The 17640-nt window shown below is 39.5% G+C and overlaps 1 protein-coding gene across 3 annotated transcripts in view; it reads right to left on the bottom strand.

Annotated features, from left to right (window-relative positions):
• Nucleotides 1-17640, bottom strand: part of SOX5 (SRY-box transcription factor 5) — a 313721-nt gene that overhangs the window by 101845 nt on the left and 194236 nt on the right. For all 3 annotated transcript variants that reach the window (XM_077807473.1, XM_077807474.1, XM_077807472.1), the window contains exon 6: nt 12696-12816. In XM_077807473.1, the coding sequence (XP_077663599.1) occupies nt 12696-12816 (121 nt within the window). The remainder of the gene's footprint in view (nt 1-12695; nt 12817-17640) is intronic.

Below are 17640 nucleotides of genomic sequence, written 5' to 3' on the forward strand. Positions count from 1 at the left end.
AAAGTGCACACTGATCAGAGGGCTGCACTTCAAAAAAAAAAAAAAATAAAATTTAAAAAAAAAGACAGAGAGAAAGAAAAGGAGAAGTATAACCTTGATATGATCACAGTATTAGGAGGGAACAAATTTATAGACTGGTCCAGAATATGAAGTTAATCAAACTGAGATCATTGTTTGTAAACTGAATAGCACACAGATCAAACTTTAGTATCTATGTGAACAAAAACGGCACATTCTTGAATTCTATATTTTCTTTTTGGTGGAAGCAATCTTGCTTTACAGATTGAGATCCCAATTCTGCAAAAGGCATAATAGTATGAAGTCAAAGGGACTCCGCACAAGTGTCAGGAGTCCCCTCACAGATCCCTTTGCATGATTGGTGCATTAATTTAGCGTCTTACCAAAAATGAAGATAGCTTAGGCTCAGCATCCTCCTGTGCTAGACACGGCGCAGGAATAAAATAAAATTAAAAAAAAAAAGTGGCAAATACTTTTAATGAGAAATGTTCATTATCTGAAGGAAAAAAGGTAGCCCCCTCCCGCCAAACAAACAAAAACAAGGAGACATGTTTCACTGTAAAAAATAGTCACTTTTGGTTTGCCTTTAAATGTCTTACTCTTAAATGAATTCAATTCTTGTCCACCTACTAATGAAACCAATGGGAAAGCTGGAGCTGCAAGCTTAATAGAAATGTTACATGCGTTATATTCCTTGCCCAAATGACAAAATGTTTAAAAGCTTTCCACTCAATTAATAAGGATCATCAGACCATTCGTGCATGGTGCAATGATCTGCTAATAGATACGATTAGCACGGCATAGAATGAGCCATTTGAAATAAGACCATGACAGACACAGAACATTTTATTAGGTAGGCACTCTACAAGGTTGCAGTACATTTGATTAAGCGGACACAATAAAAGTTTCCCTCCAGGATTATACTTTCTTGGGCAAATTGATAAAAGAGCAATTTAAAAGGCCATGCAGAATGCTACATGTCATGATGATCAATTAATTATTATTATTATTAATAAATGATATATTTGTGACGACATCAAGTGTAAGTGCCAGGAAACATGAAATGGGAGAAAAGCAGTCATATTTTTAAAATGCTGTAAATAGGCTGTGTTGTAAAATTTGGTGTACGTTCTTTCAGGAAAACCACTAATGTTTATGTTGACTTTTTTAGGACACATAGTCAAGCAGTGTAAGAACCAACAACATAACCCAGGAATCCTGTCTCCTAGACTTCTGCACCAGCCACCAGTCCACATTTCCTTTTCTAACTTAGTTTTGATTTTTAATCTCACTCTGTTACTGTTCCACATTTTTCAATATCCCCTTGATTTCATTTAGGATTCCATTTCCCGTTTAATATCATTGATTGAATGAAGTGATTCTTTAAATTTTCTCATCTAGAACATTACCCAGTGACGGAAGCAGCAGCTAGTCTTAAAGACAGCCAAGAAAAAAAATCCCAAAAAAGTAACAGACTCAACATTCATAGCTTTGTGCTACTCCCAGTGCCACAAGAACCTCAAAGGAAAATCCCAGTTTCATTTTGAATGACTTCTTTCTAGAAATGGGCAGATTGCGCAAGTGCCAGCCACACAAGAAACCAAAACGATTGTTTCCCTCAATTCTAAAGAGAAGAGCAATCAATGCTGATGTGCGCTGAAGTGTAGTTTTTAAAAACACTAAGTTGTGTGGAGCCAGGATCTTGTGTGCTCCATGTTTTCGATAGTCATTATTATTATTGTTGCCATTGTCATTAATTATTAATAATTAATATTATTTGGTTGTCGACACATTTCCAGTGCTCCCAAAATATTTTTTAAGAACAGTACATATACAACAAAAGCTTAAAAGCTTTTGTGACCCTACCATGAATCTTTTGGAATCGGTAATATTTCTGTTACTTCAATATTACTATGTGCTAGGATTTTAAAATTCCTTTTATTAAGTGAAGTAGCCCTTGCCTACTGTAGGTTTTTGTTTCTTAAAACATTTCCCACCATCGCAACTCCTGTGGCTAGTCTATACTAAATACTCCCACTGTTGCAACTGACCCAATGTAACAATAGTGGGAAAGTTTAGGCCAGGTACAGTAATGAGTAGAGGCAATATCAGACTTCATTCTTCTAAGTACTGTACACACACATAGCAAGAGACTGGCGCTGTCCCTTAAAAAGACAAAACAAACAAAGAGTGGGAGGGGAAAATAAGAGAGGAGAACTGACTTGCCCAGTGAACGTCACACAGCAGGCCAGAGAAGAGACTAAAATCCAGATCTCCTGACTCCTATCCCAATACTCGCTCCACTGGAGCCCACTGCCTCTCTGAGCAGTCCTTAACATTTCTCCAGAATTGGCATTTAGATTTGTCTGAGCAGTTGTATTTAATGGTTAACACTTCTTAGGGAAATGCATTTCTTAAGCATTTTATTAATGCTTCAGTAAATGTCTCATTTTTAGATCTAAATGGTCCTTTTCCAAGTACTGGGAACTTTTTAGGAATGTGAAACAAGATAGTCAGCTATTAGAAACAGCTATTTCCCGACCAGTCATACGCTTGTATTACTCAAACAATCCACTTTCAAACAGTAGTATTATACTGAAACCAATCTACAAACGCAATCATGACATACTGCCGTATTACAACCGGGAAGGAATTAGTGGCTACCAGTCTCCCTTTATCTTCTAGGCAACAGCCAAAAATACAGAATTTTGGGAGGATCCTTTAAGTTCCAAACTATCAGCTATAATTCTTGGACAAAACAATTTTTAAAGGCAGGTATTTGCTGTTTTTTAGTTTTTTTACGAACCAGAGGGAAGGGTCTGGAATGGAGCAAAGGGTGGAATTTGCATCTTAAGAGAAAAGGTAGAAATGATTTGATTACCTCCTAAATTCCTCTTAATTACAAATACACTTATTTCCCACCTGCACCACTTTAGACAAATAACATAACTCAAAAATGACAGGGGGCAGGACAGAGCAAGAAAGAGCTTGTACGTAGTGGTGATAGCCGGGCATGAGAGAGAGGTGTATGACATGTAGAGCTCTAGGTGGGATGGTATGTTTTGGAGATTGTGGAGGGCACAGGATGGAACAGAGAATTGGGAGTCTGGGAGTGCAGATTGTAGGACCATCCCTCAGAGGGTGACTTCAAGGTTTGTGGAAAAGGGGATGAAGAGGGAAAAGAAATTTACAGGGGGGAAATACAGGACCACAGAGTGACCTGGAAGAGGAAGTAATGTGATTGCAGAGGAGCATGCAGGCAAGGATGGACCTGGTTTGTGGGAGAATGAGGGTGAGGTGGGACTCAGGTGGTTTGTGTGGAGCAGAAGAGCGTGTGGGGGGAAGTTGCCTCTGGCTGATGCTCAGACACTGTAACAGATTGCCTGATTTGTTAACTGCTGCAGAAGCAGCCTTGGGAGACTTCTCAGTGGCCAAAGTGCTGAGATTGGTTCCAGTGTTATGGAGTATAATTATTTTTCAAAATATGAAGAAGATGGCAGAGGTGAGAACTGCGAGAGCATGGAGACCCATAAAGGCAGACAGGGAAAAAGGCAACTGAAGAAACTGGGATCTCCTGATGTGAATCCAACGCTTTCTATGAAAACATGTAGGATAAAATTTTCAAAAGCACCAAAGTGACCAAGGAACCTAAGTCCCCATTCACTTTCAATGAGACATAGGCCCCTGCATGCCTAAGTGACTTTTGAAAATAAGACAAACACCCAAGTCACATAGGCGCTTCTGAAAATTTTACCTGCATAGACTAGGCCTTTTCATCCTTTGTTTCAAGGATGCACCTCTCCGCTCCTTTCCTGCCTACCTATACATTATCACTGGTCTCCTGCTTCTCTGCTGTGCAGACCGGATCTTTGGTATTCCCTTCACTTCCGCTTCGTTACCTTGTCCCACACGCAGCTCTCTCTCTTTGCCTCTTCTCCTGCAATCTTTTCCCTGGTCCTATATGCCCTACAACAGCGATACTCCGACAGACTCGTGAGCTGCAAGTGGCTCTTTAATATGTCGTATGTGGCTCTTGGCAGCACATAATATCAAAACACTGTGCTGCTCTGGGAGGTCCCCAGGGGGCCTCTGCTCTGGGGGGGTCCCAGGGCTAGCCCCACCGGCCGCTGCTCCGGCTGCCCCCAGGGCCATGGTTCTGGCTGCTGTTCCAGCCGTCCCTGGACTGCTGCTCAAGCGGTCCCTGGAGCCAGCTGCGCCGGCTGCTGCTTGGTTGGTCCCCGAGGCCAGCTGCCCGGGGCTGCCCTGAGGAGCAGTTGGCCCCAGGGCCACTCCAGCTACAGCCAGTTGTGGCTGGCTGTAGGGCTGCTCCACCAGTCACACTGGCCGCTGCAGAAGTCACAGAGGTCGCGGAAGGTCATGGAATCTGTGACTTCCACGACCTCTGTGACAGACACACAGTCTTACTTATTCGCTATATAAATCCTGCTACACACTAATGTTAAATTATAATAATGTTTTGACAGGATTCTTAGGTTGCACCTGCTTGCAGAAACAACCAGAACTAGTTGAAAATTTTTGATGAAATATTTTCATTAAAATTGGCCTTTTATCAATGTCATGATTTTTTTCCTATGATTTTTTTCCCCAATTAAATTAGAAAATGGAAAATTTAAGCTTTTTGTTTTTTAAGTTTATTGTTTTTCCACCCCCTCCCCATTTTCACTGGCAAAAATGGAAACATCAGAAAGATTGGAGGAAGGAATGAAAACAGAAAAAAAATGAAAAAATTCACAAGTAAAAACTTTACAAAAAAATTGATTAACTGAAGCATTGATCCTTTTTAAAACTGCCAAACAAAAATGCACATTTCCCCCATTTTTGATCAGCTTTAGAAATAGCTCAGTTTAAAAATATGTTTTTATTACTTAAATATCTTTATGATGAGCACTCAAGGGAGGTGGGTACAGACAGGTATCCCACAGGAACACTTCTCACCACTCATTCATACTTGTCCATTTCCACACTTTACTTTGATGGTTCTGATGTGGAAGTAGGGATGTTCAAAATACTATGGGAGGACTGGAAGTAGATGGGCACTTGGGCACAATTCACAGCTTCTGTCCCATGAGACAGTGAGGGGCTCAGGCCTGACCAGGGAAGGTGGGGGAGAGAGAAAGAGAGAGCGAGCAGGTGCCATGGAGGGACCACATGACAGTATACAGCCTGACTTCCTTTCAGGAGATCTATGTACAGCTCCAGTTGAACATTTTTTTTTACCCACGGCCTCTGGAAGCTGTGGGCAGCTGTGCAAATGTAAACAAACTGTCTGGCGGCCTGCCAGCGGATTACCCTGATGGGCTGCATGCAGCCCGTGGGCTGGAGGTCACTCACCCTGGTGTAGACGTTCCTGCTCAGGTTGGAACCTGGGCTCTGAGACCCTTCCCCAGGTTTTAGAGCCCGAGCTCCAGCTCGAGAGGGTACATCTACACTGCTATTTTGTGTGCCATAGCAGGAGCCTGAATTTGTAGACCTGGTCTCCCGAGACTTGCTGTCACAGGGTTTTGTTGTTGTTTTGTTTGTTTTTGCAGTGTAGATGTACTTTAGGTGCCCAAATATAGATCTAGGGTATGTCCACATAGCCCGTGGCAGCAAGCCTCTCAGCCCAGATCAACAGACTCAGGGCAGGGGGGCTCACGCTAGTGCTCTAAAATCAGCTGTGTAGACAGCACTTTGAAGCTGTGGCTCAGGCTGGGGCCCTGGCTCTGAAGCTCAGGGAGTGGGGGCAGGCTTCAAAGCCCAAGCTCCATCCTGAGCCACAACTTCAAAGCATTGTCTAGACAGCTATTTTTAGACTGCCAGCGCAGCCCTACTAGCCTGAGTCTGTCAAACCAGGCTGGAACGCTCGCTGCCACGGGCTCGTAGACCTTCTCCCAGAGACTCGATTTTAGGCACCCATTTTGGCCTAGGAATTGAATTGAAACCACCCACTTATTATTATAGAAGCCACTATTTTCTCTGTCTAGTTCAGATTTATTCAAGCTACCATGCAAGCCTCCCCCCGCACCACTAATTTGGCAATTTTTCTTGGAACTGAAAAACAAATCACTGGTTTCTCTTGTTCCCCATCAAGATACTTTTACTTCGGTGTCCAACTCTATAGCAGTGACACACTCTCACAGAGCATACTAGGCACACTCCTTACCAGAAAGCATCTAATTCTTGCTGTGCCAATCCACAGTTTTTATTTTTGTTTCTTATTCTGGGGGATGGGAAGATGAGGGTTTAGTCATATGATCATTCTTTTCCAAGGCGCAAACAGTAGCTCTAAAAGATGATTAACATCCTTACAAAGAAACTACAGTATGTGGTCCTGATAACACATGGTTCCTATTTTTGTCATTCTGATAAAAGCGTACCATGTCAATTTTCTCTTCTTGTGATTTGGTGGTTGTCATTGACCTGTATGTCAGCTGATACAGCTGACACAGTTAAATCAGAAATTAGCATGCAGTCTCTTTAGAAGCCAGACTTATGGACCCTGCATACAAGAGAGATTATAACACAGCCCACATGATAACCCATTAAACAATGAAACATGTGACTAACTAAAAAACAGAGATACATCAGCAAATATGCCCAAGGAAGTTTATGGTATTTAACTCCAAAACATTAATTTTATTGTACTGTACGAGGAACTATTAACAGAGAGTTTCATTTGTTATTGGATGTACGGAATATTGTTCAGAAAATGGAGGAACAGTAAATTCAGCTTATTTTAATTTTATTAGGCTTGGCTTGTCCACTTTCTCACACATTTATGCGTATTTTAAGGGGTAATTAGATATTTCATCAATAATTTTGTGTGCTTATTTTATTTAGGAAATTTCCAGCTGTAGTGAGCTGATATATAGCAAACATACAATATACCTATTGTATATTCACATTTTTTCCCCAATTGGATATGGTTGAAGCTGTGATTAAAGTGCTTTCCAAAAAACCCAAGTGGATGACATCTGACTGGAAACACAATATGATTTGTTACAACAAATTTTCCATAGGGGGAGGGAGGAAAGGGCAAAGAAAAAGAAAAACAGGTTTTGTTTCCAAAATTTGGCATGTGGCCATAAAAATAACATAGGTACAAGCAAGTAAAACACCACCTAGGAGCCATCCTGAGAACTAGTGAATGATCTGGAAAACATATTTGGTAGCAAATATGGTACTACATAATTTTTTGAAGTGTAGTACCAGTAACCATCATTCTAGAAACAAAACAAAACTGAAAAAACCATGCCACTCAAATGGTCACATGAATTTCAGCTTAGAACACTAAATGTGTTGTTGATCCACTAGGCAAGCAGCATTTCTCGCACTGGATTGCATCAATCACACGGGGGGGGAGGTGGGGGGGAGTCCAGTGTAAAATGCAACAGTGTCATAGGTTTGTCAACATTTTTATTTTCTTTTGTAAAAGCATCACCAAACATTTAAACAAACAAAAAAGACAAAGAAACAATGGGGGAAAACTCTCCGAAATAACAATTTGTATTTATTCAGTGCTTTAATTTTGAAGGATCTCAACATTCTTATCAAAGTATGGGCTATATATTATGCCTGTAAGGGAAGCCCACACTAAGGGGTGGTGCAGAACTACACTGCCTCAAAGGGGGCCCTAGGAGGCAATCTGTTTGAGAGCATTCGGCTCCTCAGGTTTGCTGGGGGATTATAATTTGCTGTTATATCTACTTACTCTTTGCTGCCTTTTTGGCTCGCCTAGCAACAGCCCCTCCACTCTCACAAGCACAAGGGTTGGGTTTCTGTGTGGACCTTACATGCGCCATACAAAAGGGGATGGGGAGGGAATTCCTTACTCCCTTTCCCTCACTATCAGTTACTTAATGTGTAGTAACAAGTTAGCTCTCTCTCTACAGATCTATGAATGCGCACATACAAGGAAGAGCCATTTTGTTCACCATGGAAAGGAAGCCACCTCTGAAGTGTAATGCAGCAGCTTTTAAACAGCACTCAACAACATTTCACATCTTAACACTTTGGATTTACATAATGTTTTACATTTTCAGAGCACTTTACAAACACAAATTAAATGATTCTCTAAATAAATATCCCATGGCTGCCAGTGTTTTAACAACCATGATATCTAACTTTGCCCAGGTCTACACAATAGGGGGCAAATCCCAGGCCTAATGAAGTCAACAGTAAAAGTCCCTTGACTTCAATAGGGTCAGGATTTCCCCCACAGTGGTTGAAATGCTGGAACCATGAGTGCTTCACCCACATGGGAGCTCCCATTTTTGCTAACACCAGTGAAACTGAAAGCAACAGTGTAGGGAAAGTCAGAGCGTTTAAATGACTTGCTTAAAATCACATAGCACATCAGTGGCAGAGATTAGGAGTTCTGCCACTATTCTGGAAAAGCAGTAGTCTGTCTTTTATGCCTGTGCTCAGTCCAGTAGGACAACATACCTGATTGAAACTATAGGGAGGATGTATTAGAGTAATTTGGTGAAGATGTTGGGATTATCACATCACAATTTTGGAGGACCAGAACTAGTCCCAATCTTCATTTTATTTCTCATCCTAAATGTACATGGCATTTCATTATTCATCAAAAGCAGATGTCATGCACAAAACATTTTAGGATTTCAATTTTTAATAATAAACTCTGAATGTTTAGTAAAGACATGACCAATGAATAGCCATTATTTCCTCTGCTATTCATGGAGAAATTAATGAACAGTGTATTTCCATCATGGCACACTGGCACTTCTTTTTCTACTGAGAAACAACTGCGTTGGTTATAAATAATAATATTAAACATTTTAAGCAATTACACTACATCTAAGTAGGGAGGCCAGATAGCAAACAGAACCAGGGATCAAGAACTCTGCTTCATTTTCTTAATAGAAATCCAATACTAATAGAACCTTCTAATCCAAGCCCAAGAGCTTTATGCTTCTTTCTGCCAACTTTAACACTACACAATATGCTGTAGAGAGAGGAGAGGAAGTGTAAACTTGTTTAAATGGTCCATTATGAAATGTAAACCATCTTTTTAAAAAAACATAACAAAACAAGCCATTCCCAACTAGAATTTGTTAGGAAGAAAAAGGAAAAAGTTACAGGTAGTGCATTGAACTAGAAGTCAGGAAACATGGGTTCTATAATCTGCTCTGCCATCTCACCTTGGGCAAATCTTAATCTTGCTGCCTCAGTTTACCCATCTGTAAAATAGGAATGATCATACTTACATACCTTTGCAAAGCACGGTGAGAACCGTGGATAAAAACGATCCATTAAAATACTAGTTATTAATGAATTATCATCATATTGTTATTAATATCTCAGCGCACCAGAACATAGTACTAATCAGACAGTGAATCTACAGTGGACAAGCTCCTCTTACAACAGCATGTCAGAGCAGCTCTTTAGTGAATTTCAAGAAGTTAATGGCAATTAGAAAATAGTATTTTTCTCACCAAAATGACTCCCCACCTTCCCTCCAAAAAAAGTGTCCTTTTGGTCTTCTGGGGTATGCCATTAGAAGGGTTGGCTGAGGAATTTGACCACATAATTCTCACTGAAGCTAATGGGAGACATATAAATAAATCTCCAGGAAACCAGCCACTATTACTGGCCAGAAGAACCATAAACGGAAACCAACTACAGAGTGTTTAACTAGACTAGTCTCACCATCCAAGCTGAATGAAACAAGAGTAGTATTCAATAAGATATTCATACGTCTTCCTGTTTCAGTAATCTAAGGTGTTACTTGTAGCACAAAGGATCTTCTTTGCAATATGTGGGCTTTAACTTTCAAGAAGTGAGTGGTGATTTGGGGTATACCTTGATTATTGGATGTCCCAACTTGAGAGTCTTTATGGAGGCCTGACTTTCAGAGAGCAGGGCACAGCACCTTCTGAAAATTGAGCACTTTTCAGGTGTCTCAAACTTGGCAACCAATAATCAAGGCACCCAAAATCACTAATCCCTTTTTGAAAATGTAGGCCATGGTTTATATCTAGATAAAACTCATTCCCCCCCCCCCCCCAAAATCTATAAATTCCCCATTTGTGGGTAAATGCTAAATACGAAACTTGCTAATTTGTGGTTCTTACCTGTTTATCAATAGAACTAAGGGTCTCATGCAGTTTTTTGTTTCTAAATGCAAGTTACGAAAGCTAGCAAATATTAGAATTGTCATTTGGGAAGTCTATAAGTCAGTCTTGTAACATTTTCATTACAATTTTTCAGCCCAGGCTTAAAGAATAAAATTTTCAAAAGCACCTGAATGACTTAGGAACTTAAATCCCATTTTCTAAAGTTACTTAGGCAAATGGGTCTAGATTTTCAAAGGCATTTTAGGTGCCTAAAAATGCAGATAGGAACGTAGTGGGATTTTCAAAAGTGCCTAAGCCGGTTAGACGCCTAAACATGGAAATTAGTGGAAGTTAAGATAACCTGCTTAAGCCCTTTTGAAAATCCCATTTGGCACTGTCTGCATCTTTAGGTGCCCAAAAATAACTTTGAAAATCTGATCAGTGGGATCCTAAGTCTATGTGAAAGTCAATGGGACATAGGCTTCTAAGTGCCTAGGTCACTTTTGAAAATGGAATGTAGGTTCCTAAGTCACTTAAGCACTTTTGAAAATTTTACTCAAAATCTTGTCTGCCATCTACCATGCCTTTACCATGACGACTAACAGAAATGGGGGAGAGAAGGGTAGAAGAGGGGAGTTGTTTTAATTGCCTGTCAAAAAACATTACTTGAGGGGACCATATTACAGTTTTCAAGGCTGCTACATTTTTCACTGCTACAACCGTTCTAAGTATAGCTAGGCCAATATATGTTATTGTTTACATTAAATTGTGAGCGAAAAGGAAAAAAACCCTTTGGACTACTGATCACTTCCCCTCAGCTTCTCATTCAAACTCAGTCAAACATGCCAGGGAATCAGCAAACAGAGAGCTGTCTTTCCCACTGGCTTCTGCTCAATCTTAGATCTTGACATGCTGTTAATTTTAAGCCCTATTGCCAGGAGCAGCAGCAACATTTTTCAGTTTTTTTCATTTCCAAGGTTACAAAAATATGTGATGTCATATGAACTTCATGGATGTGAGGTACTATGTGACTATCCTCCTGTTAATTTACTAACAGTTAAAAAAAAAAAATCAACCCTCTCTCCAAGTCAGACTGCATTAACACGGAACTAATTTAATCTGCCAGATATGTCTAATGGGGTGTTTTCTTGACCTTTTCCAGGCCTACAGTTATGGTAGCATTCATATTCAATGTGGCTTTCGGTTACACATTCTGCAATGTGAATCACTACTTCTCCCATTTGAGAACAAATGGGTGTGAAATCACTGGAAGAAGTGAATGAGCCTATGCATTGCACTGCAGCTGCTGAGTGAGGTGAAGTGTTTTGAACAGTGACTTCTCAGTAGTGGTAACAGCCTATATAGTACACCAAGATGAGGGCTGATGGCCAAAGCGAAAGGGAACTTTGCTTACAGAAACCCAATACTGGATCTATAAAGTTAGAAAAACAAAAGAATCTAAAACCGCGGGATGAAAAGTATCACAAGATAGTCCCTTTGCATTCAAAATTTAATAAACTGCTCCACTGGTGAGCAGTGCATAATGCTAAACAATTGACGAATTCATGAGTTAGTCAATGATACAGATGGATACACTGATGCGGACATAATAAAGCTAAACAGATGCACTAAAGAGAGAGAATGGTAAAACAAGCGAGTCTTAGATAACAAGATAGGAAACTGATGTCAGTAGAGTTAGATAAGCACAAATGCATAAAACCAGGTTTATAGAACCTATACTGTAGCTAAATCTATTTGATGAAAGGAAGATTTTTGATTTATTTTGAACCTATATTTATTCTTATCTTGTTGACAGGAACAAGAGATCCTATGGAAGGCTTAAATAAAACTGCCAAAAAATTCAGGATCCTGTAGTGACCATAAAACTTTCAAAAATTAAAAAAATACATGTTACACAGTTTTTAGTCTTAGGCTCTTGTAAAATATATTTATGCTTTGTGTTAGTCCGTCAAATTGAGAGGCATATGATATCCTTGATCTTTGTACAGAACTCCCATTGAGAGGAATGCGAGTTGTGTGTGTAGAAAGAGGGTAGAATAGGCCCTTAGTTAATAAAAAGCAAGCAGGCTGTTAGAGGAAAAAACATATTTCCCTACAATAGCGTTGAAATGTATTGGGCCATTTCAAACAACTTCCCTTTTAGATTAAGAGAGGAGTATCTGCGTGTGCTGATGAGCATGTTTCCTTGTTTGTGTTTTGTTTTGTTGTACAGCATAGTCAAGAATTTCAAAAGTAAATAGTGTTTGTCAGTGCCCAACCTGACACACTGTAAAGAGATTTTCAGAAAGGGCGGAGCACATGCTATCTGAAAATCAGGCCCTTCAGGTTGGGCACTCACATTCACTAGCCAGTTCTGAAATTCTTGGCCATTATATCAATGAACATATTAGTGATCTCTTGGCAAATCCGTTCTCACACTATTCTGTAAATCCTAAATTCAGCTTAGTGGGTCTGTCACCTCAAGGCAGTAGACATGATATTTCTGATCTGGTGACTTAGTTCAGCATAAATACTGGACAACCTGTTTTAAAACTCTGCCCTCTGCCCACTTACAGCTGGAAAATCTACAGGACTTACTGCATCCTGCCTTGTAGCTGAAACCAGGAGGAATGAGGAATCCTTGCTGAGCGGCTGCTGCTAGGGTTCGTTGATCTGGAGGGAACACTGGAATCATCAATGGAGGAAGCTGACCTTGAACCTGCTGAACAGAAGGAGGAAAATCAAACCTGGAAAATCTTCTGGAGAACATGCCTAAGCAGTTGCTTATTTATTTTTTTTAGCCAGGTCAGACTAGAATATACTCCTGTGTTGCGAGGGGTTCCAACAGCATCAACAGTTCAGCCATGTGTTAATTACCATATACCCCAGCACTTAATATTAATTACATAAATTAAGGCATACTTATATTTCATTTCACCTTAACAACCATGACTGCAGTTTTATAGATCTTCTCCATATGACACTAAGATATTCCACATCACGGTGCTGCCAAATCACAATCATATACATAGCACCTTTCATCCCAAATGATTCTAAACACTTTACAAATATTAGACACGTATGTATGTGTTGGGATACGTGTGTGTATATACACACACATAGACACATGTATATGCATGCACAGACACATTCTCAGAGATGGCCACACACACAGTTGAAACACTTTGCTCACAAGTGAAATGCAGCCACGTCTGGAGTGTCAACTGTTTCATGTTGCACAGCAACACTACACAAAAGCATAGGGCAGGAAATGAAGACTCTTACATTGCAAGTGAAACTGAAGGGGACTTTAGGCAGGCAGAAAGTGGTCATCCAAACTGGAAATTGGCCATAACACAACAGCTAACACTACTACTTTTGCAAAGTTTTATGAGTGTTTTTGATTAATACAAATGGTCAGGACATTGCTTTTCCATCTCACACAGAAGAGGAGCAAATTATTTGGTAACTTAAGACATCAGCAGCATAACTGGTTTTAATAAAAAAACTATACTAACAAATGAAACTTTGCCTTTCAGGAGATCAATCAGTAAAGGGAAGGAAACCCTTACAAGAGAGGTCATCAAGATAGACCACAGAGTTGTGGAGCAGAGGCATAAGAGATGTAGATAGGCTGTCATAGATTAACATTTGGTTCATGATGTGATGTATGCAGCCAGAGGCGATGCATCGGGTGGGGCACGCAGGGTCAAGTGCTCCCCCCCCCACATTTCCTGCTTGGCTTGTACTGAGCACGCTCACATAGACTGAGCATGCTCAGTAATATCTGCTGAAGTCGCTGCCTTCACTCTGCCCCCCTTCTCTCCTCCCCACTGTTGGCAGGTACGGGTCCTCTCTGTATGCAGCATTAAGAATGGTGGTAACTGTGTGCGTGGTTATTGCACCATTACAGTCTGGGTCATCCTGTAAGACGAAGCTCATAAGACATACTGGTTAGAAATTGTTGCAGTTGGAGACTGAATGCAAGACTGAAGCTATGCTAGATGTAGTGCCAATTACTCTGTTAACTCGATTCACTTTGACTGTTACTTTATTCTTCTTGTTGCTATTCTGATCTAGTTAGTTAAAAAGGCATATTTGGATTTTGTGAGACATAAAATATAAAATGCTATTTCTTCCTCCTTACATTCATCCAGTCTGGAGTCATCCCATTTCTGCCTTGATTTTTTTTTTAAGACAAAGTAACTGTATTCTTTTAGAACAAAAATGAACAGCCGTGTGGAATTTTTGCATAGTACTCTTCTTCGGCAAGAAGCCATGGAACTTTTTTTTAAATGGTTTCCAAGGATGAAAGTGACTTTGCCAAGCAAAGAAGCTTCAAAACAGGACTCAAAAACACTAATAGAAAGACAGATGGTTCCACTAAGAGCTTTGCTGCCAAAAAAAAAAAATGTAAAAAAAAGGCGAAAAAATTGAGTGATGTTATTGAAGCTGACTGCAAAGTTCTCTGATGACTGCAAATACTCTTGTCCCATTGCAAGTGTTAACTCTGCCTCCAGGGCTAATATAACCAAAGCACCACACACACACACACAAAATTGTCATTGCCAAGCCCACAACGTAGCACAAGTCTGCACTTGATTCCAAGTGACTGCCTGATACGCTAGCAAAACATTGCACTAAAAAATCCTCCCATTTAGGAAGTCTACCAGGAAAATGCCCTTTTTTCTCACAACTGGCTGTCACATTTTCTTTTTCAAATTCTCTCTCCAAATTACATCCTGTAAGGGAGCCTTACGACCCTCTGACTTTAAATGACACAAACACAGTTGTATAAAGGAGGTAAGAACTGCGAAGAGGTGAGGACGGTTTGCATGGATACAGAAATAACCCAGTCAAAACAATGTAATTTCCATTCCAAGCTGGAATATATGTAGCACCACTTTAATATCTGCAATTATTTCCTCCCAGAAATAAGGGCAAACATTATTTCATTTTAATCAGATTACTTGATACAATATAAAATGCATATATTATGACTGACCCTTTCTATGTCTCATTTAACTACTGTATGTTAACTTTTATGCAACGTATGTTCATTGTTACCTACTGTTGCTAGGATACAACTTTTTAAAGTGGTAGATAATTCAGACCCTCCCTTTTCAGTTTTTACTCTTGAAGGTTTTCTTTATATTTTTCAAGCTAATGTCTTGTTATTCACATTTAATAATAGCTTATCAGATAGTTACCTTTCTTTAAAAAAAACAAACCAACCCCTTCTTGATACTAGATTTACGGTCTGAATGCAACTGACCCCAAATCAGGGCTAGTTTCAGACCTTGCCTTTTGTTCTACTAATGTATAAAGATAATGAAAGTAAATACACACGTTTATATGTACATAACAATTTTATACAAGTCTATACACTTGATAGTATCCCTCTCTCTCCACCATTCATAGGTGACTTCTTAGGTGTAAGTTCCTCAGGGTAGGGACTATAGGTTAAATCCTGATGCATTGAAGTCAATGGCAAAGCTCCAGTTGATTTCACTGAGCCAGAATTTCATCCTGATTCTTCATATGCATTTTTTACAGCGCCTAACACAATGCAGTCCTGAGTGGGACCTCTGGATGTTGCCGCCATATAAATATCATTGTCACATGACTTCTCAATTTACCACATGGCTCTGCAATCTACCTTATAACAGTATACCACTTTTCAGGTAACCACAACTACTATTCTATTATATGACAGATTGTACAGGCATGTGATAAACTGAAAAGCCATTTATGGATGCATCTTTTACTGACTCATCTTCACCCTGCTCACTTATTTGTTTGCCCCAAGACTCGTTCTAACATTCCAAACCATTAAGTAACTGCAACTAGACACCAATAAAAAAACCTCAGCAACCTGCCAGAGAAAGGGTTCTTTCCTCTGCCCTCCTCCCCGCACCTCCTGCCAATGTAGAATTGCTCCATCAAAACAAACCTGATACATGTAATGTCACACAACTAGAAATGGGTATTTTAAAACTTTTGGAAAGAAGATTCCTAGCTTTTCAATATGAGTCATGGTACTTGCTTTCTACCCTGGAAAGTCCCGAGTTATTAGATATTGAAGTCATACCATTATAATGCAGAGAAAAGCTATTTTTTTTGCCATTTTAGAGGTGCTTAATGTATATGAGTTTTATTTCTTCTCTCCTTCTGAGCCATGTCCCATTAGACTGATGATAAAGAAAGACCCTATGATACAACGAATAGTCCCAATACAATTTTTAAACACTCTAAAACATACCTAAAATACCTTTATTATAATATATCTGGAATATATAGAGCATTTGTTGGTGTATGTATGGTATGAAGGTTTTCTTAGCGCTCATTTAGCATGAACTACTTAATTTACCCTTAGATTCAGTGCTTGTGTATTATAACACAGTTATTAGAGTGAAGAGAATATCGGTCATTTTAAGATCAGTTATGCTGTTCAGAATATCTGAAGCAGCCCCTTCTCCGCCCCCTGACCTCTAAACAGCCTTCTTTTCAAGGTTTGTTTCATTAGGAAAAAGTTTGTATTTTTATGCAGTGTTTCAGTATTTGCAATTCCTATCACAGACGGGACATACAATGAGAAAAAAAAAGTCAAAATAAATAAATTATATAACCTAAGAGGGAAAAACCACCTCATGTAATATAACTTATTATTTATTTTCAAAGTCCCCCTACATCCCAAAATAAAATAGAGTAAAATACAACAAATAATTATTTTTCTTTGTCCCAGTACCCGTCTTCCCTCAATGGAACTTAATGTGGTTATCAACGGATATGAAATACTTGGAATCTTATTGAGCAGAGGATGAGAAAATATGGAAATACTGAACTATAATATAAGCAAGTCACTATACAAGAATGTAGATATTTTCATTCATGCACATCAGACTGGTAATTTTGGAAGGAAGGTCCATGTTATGATGAAAGGAGAACACATGCTGCTCAAAAGTTTGGATTCTTAGAAGTAGCCCCTGAGGAGATGGATTGTAGACAGAGTGTAGAAGAGGCAGGAAGGGTTATCACATGGTTATGCAATTTATGACATAGACACTACACCACCATCTATGTATTATTATTAGTTCTATTAAAATTGCTCCTAGTGCCCAAACCAAGATCAGGACCCAATTGTATTAGGAACTGTAAATACACAAGGTAAGAGAGAGTTCCTGCCCCGAAGAGTTTATAATTTAAATACACAAGATACATTAGGAGTGGGTGAAAGAAAATATTATTATTCCTAGTTTACAGGTGGGGAACTGAGGCACAAAGAGACTTAGGGCCAGATTTTTAAAGGTATTTACATGCCTAATGACAGGTTTCAGAGTAACAGCCGTGTTAGTCTGTATTCGCAAAAAGAAAAGGAGTACTTGTGGCACCTTAGAGACTAACCAATTTATTTGAGCATGAGCTTTCGTGAGCTACAGCTCACTTCATCAGATGCATACCGTGGAAACTGCAGCAGACTTTATATATACACAGAGAATATGAAACAATACCTCCTCCCACCCCACTGTCCTGCTGGTAATAG

This window comes from Eretmochelys imbricata, chromosome 1 (genome assembly GCF_965152235.1).
Source record: "Eretmochelys imbricata isolate rEreImb1 chromosome 1, rEreImb1.hap1, whole genome shotgun sequence".
NCBI classification, from domain to species: Eukaryota; Metazoa; Chordata; order Testudines; family Cheloniidae; genus Eretmochelys; species Eretmochelys imbricata.